The 9,317-nt window shown below is 31.6% G+C and overlaps 1 protein-coding gene across 2 annotated transcripts; it reads right to left on the reverse strand.

Annotated features, from left to right (window-relative positions):
• Positions 1-91: 91 nt before the first annotated feature.
• Positions 92-4,183, reverse strand: LOC121784019 (protein PIN-LIKES 7-like). Of its 2 annotated transcripts, none has more exons than XM_042182198.1 (8): positions 4,104-4,183; positions 1,826-2,001; positions 1,417-1,743; positions 1,163-1,327; positions 994-1,092; positions 818-918; positions 678-730; positions 92-600 (listed from the first exon to the last, which is right to left on the reverse strand). In XM_042182198.1, the coding sequence occupies exons 2-8, from the start codon at positions 1,958-1,960 to the stop codon at positions 290-292; spliced, it is 1,191 nt and encodes a 396-aa protein (XP_042038132.1). In that variant the 5' UTR covers positions 1,961-2,001; positions 4,104-4,183; the 3' UTR covers positions 92-289. The 2 variants fall into 2 exon arrangements, with proteins under 2 accessions (XP_042038132.1, XP_042038131.1); XM_042182197.1 differs by lacking the exon at positions 4,104-4,183 and adding an exon at positions 2,085-2,284.
• Between the last annotated feature and the right edge of the window lie 5,134 nt (positions 4,184-9,317).

The following is a 9,317-nucleotide window of genomic DNA, read 5'->3' on the forward strand; positions in this document are numbered from 1 at the left end:
CAGACTCTAATTCTCCACACATTTAGGGCAAAAACTTGTGTACATCCGGCCAGAGTTTTGTACTGTATTTCTTTGCAGTACATGTGCTGACTTGAATGAATAATAATATATGTTTATATTTGCATCAATACAAGCAACCAAAAAATGAAAATATGATCGAAACAATCAATAGAATACCAAACGACATGATCTGCTGACTTGACTTTTATTTGTTCGATTTTGCTGCTGCTTCTTCGAATTATGGTGCTTCCAAGGATTAGCATCCGAGGTCAAAGGCATAATTGGTTGCTTAGGACAAAACCCACATGAAAATAGTGCACCACGCTGTGAGCGAAAAGGCGGCCGCTATGTAGGTCCAGAGAAATAGGACAGAACACTCCTCTTGTGCGACATCAACTAGTTGTGTCATGGTCCCAATGTTCATAGCCGGTGGAAGAGTGTACTGGACCATGAGCACGAACTGGAACAGAGGATCGCCCGGGAGAAGCCCAAAATGCGCCGCTGCTTTCACAACTCCAATTCCCGCTGCTGGAAGCAACATGTATCTGACTACAATCACCACAACTGCCAGCTTTGGCTCCAATTTCGACTTGTTGAATCCTGCATCCAAACATCATCGTTACTGCTAGCTCGTTTTTGAATTCGATTGAATCTACTTGATTATGCAAAAGTAGTACCTTCTGTGAGGTTGCCCCCTAGGATGAGGTTGATGCAAGGAATGGTTGCATCACTAAACACAAACCCAATTAGATGATGATGATGATGAACATATTACTACATATATACATCAAGAGAGATGAGTTAGGCTCCTACATACCCTATGACTGTGATGGAATCATTGACCACTTTAAGTGGAGCGTTGCTGCCAACGACAAGGTTTCTAAGCCACGAAACAGCACCAAATACGAACCCCACGAACTGAAAAATAACCTCCAAGTGTGAGTAAGGACATATTCATAGCAAGGAAGCGAAAAAACAAAGAAAGAAACTGACAGCAGCAACGACGGGAGGTGCTTTTATCTCTTCCAATATTTGACGCGAAACCGCCAACAATTTGTTCCCAAGTGCTTCAGCTGGCTTCAGATCCGTCGCCTACACAGATTTCCCATTTCGCAATCAGAGAAAACAACTTGTAAACATAAACATCAGTTGAGGTACATACACTACTATGATGATGAAGAAGAAGACTTGTTGTCTGAGTGGCTTCCAAATCCTTGTTTTGTTCGTTCGCTGTCGTCTCCCCCTCCCCCTCAAGCATTGCACGATACACTGTGCTCGAGTTTTGTATCAAGTGGTACGTGTACGTCCACATGTAGAAGCAACCTAGCTGCTCACCATAATCAAACCAAACCAGCATTACTATACATTAAAATCAAACCACATGAGTTGTAAGTAGTTAGTAAGTACTAGACTTACAGCCATTGAGAGAGAAGCATAGGAGAGACCAAGTGTTCTGCAGGTGGATTTTTCTCCGAAGGGGTTGCCGGGCTCTTCACACATAGCTGGGATTAGAATGACCATAATGTTTCCCAAGTTGCCAGTAGCACACATTGCCACCACCAGATATTGGAGGTATGGTTGTGGTTTTAGTATTTTGACAGCTATCCATCCAAGTGTGCCTCCTAACATAAAGGTGATCCCAATGTTCACAGGCATGAACCACCATGAAATAAGGTCTTGGAGCTTCACTGTCTTTGCAAGACTTGAAAACACCAATGCTGGAGTGAACACTGAAAACACAATCTGCCACCACAAACATGTACTATTATTACAAATGAGTATTGCAATAGTTGGATGAAAAGGAGGAGGAATGTAATGTAATTACGCGATTCAAGGCTCGTCGAGTTTGGGAAGGGAAGAGCTTGAGATAATCAGTAGCCATGAAAGCTCCCAACATACACAAAATAAGCACTTGTAGAATTGGCATCAATGACACCTCCAACAATGATACCAACCCCATTTTTCACCTCCAAAATTCTAAAACCCCACTTTTTGCTTAATCTGTCACCCAAACAAGATTTATTAGAGCAATTGAAACATTTTCATATTTACACAACTAATTTGAGAACATAGAGAGGTTTGACCTTCACAATAGTATAAACGTGTTCAAGATTCAAAAGCCGGATCATGCAAAGAATGACAGTAAAGCGACCTTAAAAACTACTCAAACAGCTAGAGAAATACTTAATATTTAAATACATGCATGTCTAATTTAATCTATCTTCGTTGATTTTATGCATTTTGAATTGTATAATGAGGCCACACACATGAATTATCACCTCCCTTCAATTCAAAATACTAGTATGATTTTTCACCAAATAAGTGCCGTTTTAGAATTTATATTGTCGATATTTCTTCTTTCTCAAATAACCTCTATGTCAATCAAATAACACTAACTGGGTTCTTTTTTTGAACAGTGGTCCATACCACATAGTATTTGATTCTCCTATATGGATTCCAGAGTGAAAATAATATTTCCATATGAAAAATATAATAGTAATAGGTTAGATCAAATGAAGTGAATTAAAACCATATTAAAATACATTATTTATATCGTCTCAAGATAGTTGCGGTATTTTTTGAGTATAAAATTATTTAAGAAATTAATGTTTAAAATAAGTAAGAAGACGGAATAATATATTAGAAAAATAAATAAATAAGAAAAATAAATAAAAATAAAGTAAGAAAAATTAAAATATTTTGACCCCCCCAAAAAAACTCAAATTAGATCAAAATCTATGGTGTCAAAGCTGTCACATCACCTAAATTACATCACCTAAATTACATCCTCTATGTGATAAAGATGTACCATGTTATGATGTTTGGACACACGTTTCTTGTTTTCCCTAAGGGTTTAATAAGCTTAGGGGCTAGGGTATAGTACGTAGACACGTATGTAATCTTCACATGGTAACGAGTAATGGATATAATTGACTATATAATGCACAATTTGTGAACTGCAATGCATACGAACAAGATGTGCTGTGTTATGATGTTTGACACAAGTTTCTTGTTTCCCCTAAGGGTTTAATAAGCTTAGGGGCTAGGGTATAGTACGTACGCATTAATAACAAATTATAAAACGATACGAATAATTCACCAAATTGTCACGAGTAATGGATGTTATTAACTATATAATGCACAATATGTGAACTGCAATGCATACGAATAAGATGTACCATGTTATGATGTTTGACACACGTTTCTTGTTTCCCCTAAGGGTTTAATAAGCTTAGGGGCTAGGGTATAGTAATGTCAAACATTAGGGGCTACGTACTATACCCTAGCCCCTAAGCTTATTAAACCCTTAGGGGAAACAAGAAACGTGTGTCAAACATCATAACATGGTACATCTTATTCGTATGCATTGCAGTTCACATATTGTGCATTATATAGTTAATAACATCCATTACTCGTGACAATTTGGTGAATTATTCGTATCGTTTTATAATTTGTTATTAATGCGTACGTACTATACCCTAGCCCCCAAGCTTATTAAACCCTTAGGGGAAACAAGAAACGTGTGTCAAACATCATAACACAGCACATCTTGTTCGTCTGCATTGCAGTTCACAAATTGTGCATTATATAGTCAATTATATCCATTACTCGTTACCATGTGAAGATTACATACATGTCTACGTACTATACCCTAGCCCCTAAGCTTATTAAACCCTTAGGGAAACCAGAAACGTGTGTCAAACATCATAACACAGCACATCTTGTTCGTATGCATTGCAGTTCACATATTGTGCATTATATAGGCAATTATATGCATTACTCGTGACCATGTGGTGCATTATTCGTAGCGGTTTCCAGCCATTATTAGATTACTATTGTACCCTCATAATGCACAAAATAGGACAAATAATGCAACACGGGATTAATTACCCAATGTTGATCTTGACCGTCCATTTCTCTAATCTAATGGCTGATATTAAGAAGGAAAAAGGAGAAAATATAGGAAAAGGAAATGAATACATCCCTATATATATATATATATATATATATATATATATATATATATATATATATATATATATATATATATATATGGTTAGCAAGCAAGTAGCAAGAATGAAAGAGAGAAATAATGAACAGACCTTAGTTTAAGTGAGAGAATTTGCAGGCTTGATGTTTTCTGTGTGTATATGAAATAAAAGGAATATTAATTGTGGTTAGATGTATGTGTGTATATATATAGGAGATTGGTAGGTGATGACTCAGCTTTATATATGAAGAGTAGAGGATATAGTTGGCAATTTTGGGTTTCACATGTTGTAATTTCATTACTGGCCCCCTACTAACGTGCTACAATATCATAAGTATTACTCTTCCCATCATTTTTTTTCATTATTAGTAACGCAAAAATATGAATACAATCATGTTCACACTTCCCAGCTTGTAATGATTTTTGAACCAACGTAAAATTTATGCATAGTTATTTTGTGATCGGAGAGAATGAAGTGTGGATGGTGATATTTTTATTTCAGAAAACATGTACTAGCATTAAGCGGGACTCCCAATAGGAAAAATGAGTCACTTTTAATTGAGATAGATAGAGTATTATTGAATTAATTATATTAAGAACAAAGAAATTTGTCTCGTAACTTGATAAACATATGTTTATAAACCCATAGTACTTCTACACTTCATTCGTCCCCAAGAAGAAATACTGTCATTTTTATTCATCTTCTAATATAATTCAACTCTATATTTGATAAAATTTTATTCTAATGAGGTGGACTCTCATTCTCCATTATAAATATTTCAATCATTTCTTTTTCTTTTTCTATTTTTCATACTTTAACAACTTTGTATTAAAACTTCAAATATTCTATTTCTATGGAACGGGGGAAATATTTTTTTCAAAATTTATTTTTAATAAACTTTACATTAATAAAAATTTCAATGATTTTTTTTGGGATGGCGCACAGACTATAATTCGTTGCCTAACTTTTAGTTTCTTTTGAGTTAGATGTAAAATCCAACTGTATTGTTGGATTTTTTTTTCTTTTTAATACTGTAGAAATTTGTATTTATATACCACGTACGAAAACTAAGTTTTTTGGACAATGCCAAATTACAAAATACTTGTACTAAAAATCGTATGTAGACATTAATTCGTCAAAATAGTTTTTTTATATTTAAAATAAATTGAAGTTGTGATTCAAATTTATTTTTTGATTAAATATGTAGTCCCGTCATTGGTTCACATCTATCCTAATTAATGCTCTCAACTAACGCCCAATATTCACAAAAAAAAAACCCTCTCAAATGCACTCTAGATAGATCTACGTACTATTTTGTTACAATAATTCACAATATACTGTATATACATGCAAAGTAATTATTCAGTTATAAAAATTTAAACAAAATTGGTTTTGGGTGGGAGTCTTGACTACGCCCATCCAGACAATAGTTATATTCTAATTTAAATATTAGTTGTAAAATTATCACGTAAAATATTATCGTATATATATATATATATACAAATTCGTAGATAAAGTGCGTAGCTGAAAACAAAGAATTTTGTTGTGATACAAACGCGGACGAGATTTTACATAATTAAAATAGTCAAAGAGTAAGATTATGTAAATGATTAATAAAATAATAATTGGTGTGCTTGTGCATGATTGGTTAGAATCATTAAAGTCGTCAAGAATTGTGTTGATCACGTGTTTAAATATGATGTGACACATCAACAATTTAATTGGATTTTACAATTTCTGGATAGAAAAGGCCAATCAGATATTATTTAATTGGAATAAAATTTACAGTGTTGTTTCAATAAGAATATAGGAAAGGAAAGAGAGGCGAAGCTGCCTATCAAAAAAATGACAAACAGTAGTGGGGAAATTGAAAGCGACAAATTTGTCGTCGCAATATAACTCTCTTCCTTCCCCAATTTAATTATACTCCATTTTCACTTCTCCTCTAAAGATGGTGCCCAAATTTGTTAATGCTACTCATCTAAATTGATTCATTTTAATGCTCACATGGTCCAACAACAACGACGATATATTTACATATTTTTAGATTTTAAATTAAAATAATAAAAGGATATTTTGGAAAGATTATAAAATTAATACTAGTACTATATTTTTATTCTTATAGCCACTATTAATGGTGAAAACTATTGACTTGTGTTTTGTACTCTCCTAATTGATAAGCCTAACCTCATCAGATATTTCGTTATTATCTCAAACACGAACTGTTCTTAGCTTCAAACATTATGTGGTACAGGAAAAGTATAAACAAACACATTATTTTAATAAATACATTAAATTTTAATTGGCTGTTGCATTCTGTATAATACTATATTTATTATTAATAATATTATTATACTCCATTTGAATACAGATATTATCGCCTCGAATGAATCTCAGGTATTCTGCAACTTCTAGTGATGAGTTCATCTGAAAATATATACTCAAGTGTGTCAGAATTCAGTGACAAAAATTACTATAAACTATTTTTAATATTAAAAGTAAGAATTTATATTCACTTTTTCATTTGAAAATTGAATGGTTCTAACTAGAACATTCGACATTATTAGACTGAATTAGTACATGATATTTTATGCTATAAAACTTGTTTTGTTGTAAATATTAAGTTGAATTATATAATACTGTATTGCATAATATAACATATGTTAGAAGCAATTCAAGTTCATATAATTTGAAATACAAGCGCATAACTCATGGTGTTTAATTTGATCAAATTTCCCACTACTTGCTATTTAATTACATGAGAATTTTATATAACATCTTGTAATTTAACTGAATTTTTATTTAGGTAAAAAGTCAACTTCGTAAATCAAGACTCTTAGGTTATTTTTTGGGTTACACAAATCGCGTTCTAAATTTATTTAATTGCTTACAAAATCAAGACTTCTATCTAAGTGGCTATTTATACTTTATTAATCACGCTGGTCGCATAAAATCCATGGAATTAATTAGTGCCACATGCCAAGAAAGGATTCATGTCGCCTGCTTTTATTTAAATGTGAAATGAAATCAACTTTTTAATAAACATGCATCACAAATATAATACTCCATATTTGTGAAGTAGATTTGTAAATTGTAAAACTATATATTCCTTCTACTATTTCACTCCTTCCATTCATCAATCATCATGATATTGATATGCTACACTTAATTCCAAAAGGAAGAGTTTTTTCTTTTCTTTTTTTCGTAAATAATAATGATCTTTTAAAACCCATTGAGTACAATGGGGATTTATTATTTTCAACTTTGTAAATATACCAATTCCTTCATAACAATGTACTTTTTGGCAGCATCATCTTAGAAATTAAAGGGCTTGATTGCAATAAATGATAGGATAAAACCTTTAACTATGAACCTCTATATTTAGAAATTAATTTGCAACCTAAACATATAGGGTATATTCAAACAACCCCTTGCAAAAACTATTGAATTAAAAAATAGAAAAATAGGAGACGGCGGCTTTTGTAGAGATGAAAAAAGAAGAGTCAAATTAAAAATGACCCTTTTGATGAACATCCAATTTTGGGCAGTTTATGTTTATCTTATACGCTTAATCACTCTTGATCATTGATTAAATTTTATCTTTTGACTCTTCCATTTTCCAAACAACCATTAATTCTTTCTCATGTGGAAGAGCTCTACACCACATAAACATACAAAATTTTATGAATTATTTTCAGAAAACATACAAAATGTCACAACGCTAAACATAGAGTATTTATAAGAGTTAAATACGTTCATACTAAAAAATTCTTAGTAGATAGAGCTGATTACCTAAAGAGTTCTAGCTTAGAAACTCAATTGTTTAAATAAATTCATGACTTGGAAAATTTTATTCTATTTGAAATAAAATGAATCAAAAGTAGGAAATAAAAGTGAGAAATCACATTACCAAAAATTGTTCGAAACTGCGAAAATCAACATCAATATTGGTGACAAAGACGTATGCATATGAGATGAGATGTTAATGATTGATATCTCAACAAATATGATTATTTTATGTACATTAGTTTCATACTATAGTATATATAAAAAATATTATATGAAGATACTATCAATCAAACTGATTCACGTGATGCGTGTTGAATCTATATTCTGAATAACTTATATAATAGCTGGAATGCAAGTTGAAGCCATTTCATAAGATTTAGTTGACAAATCATGATTATACTTCATCTTTTGGGGCAGCTGGTTGTTGGAAATTAGATTAATTGGTCAAGAAAGATTAGTTGACAAATCATGTCCAATTTTATCAAAAAATGATGACATTTTGGGTAAGTAGCATAGGTCAAAATTGGTCATTTTTTGATTTTAAGGCAGACACATTAGAATTAAACTGGTCAAAATTTAATTGCTAACAAAATCAAATAAAATTGAAAATTTTAATCATTGTTGAGAGAATTATAAATTAGTGTGCAAATCCAAAATTTAATCAAGTTCGTGGACAGTTATCCCTAATTAAAATGTGAGAAAGTAATTGCGATATCTTGGTGAGAAAATTTAGAAGTTTGATGATTTTCAAGTCTTTGCAATTCATTTATTGATGATGATAAGTATTAAAAAAAATAGGAGTATATTTTTTATGATGATATTGTTATAATGATACAAGGGGGCAAGGAAAAACATAAGCTGCAAATTGGTTTTCGTTTTCGGAATTAACGAATACGTTGTTGAATGGAAAAAGAAAAGGTCAAAAAAGTTGTGTAAATTTTCAAAACTTTAAAGAATAAATAAAGGACCGCAAAGAAAGAATATATTTGATCGATTATTCGATTAGATGGATTGCAATAATAGAATGAATAAAATACAAACTCGTTCTCAGCATGTTAGATGGAGTAATTGATTTGATGACATTACATGAGCAACAATAAATTGCAAACTCATATATTGTATAAATTTTAAAATTTTCAGTATAAATTAAAGAATAATAAATTGAAAAAAAAGTACTACTAGAAGTACTCCCCCTATGTGACTGTGTCCCGATGCACTCTTTTTTTTACATTTGTTTAAAAAAAAATAAGTAGTACTTATTTAATAGAGTGGTTAAAATGGAGAGAAAATAAATTAAAATAAATAATATAAAAAAGATTTTTCTATTCCATTCGTACATAAAAAAAATAGTCTCATTTTGGCATTTTTTGGTGTCCAAAAAAATAGTCCCATACTTAACCTATTTTTCCCTATCTCTTTCATACTATATATCCATGTTTTCTCCTCCACTCTCTTACTTTACCTACATTTTCTCCCCTTTTTTCTTATTAACAATTTCTCATTAGCTTACCAAGAAGTATATACATTTCTATTATC

Source organism: Salvia splendens, chromosome 21 (assembly GCF_004379255.2).
Source record: "Salvia splendens isolate huo1 chromosome 21, SspV2, whole genome shotgun sequence".
Taxonomy (NCBI): domain Eukaryota; kingdom Viridiplantae; phylum Streptophyta; class Magnoliopsida; order Lamiales; family Lamiaceae; genus Salvia; species Salvia splendens.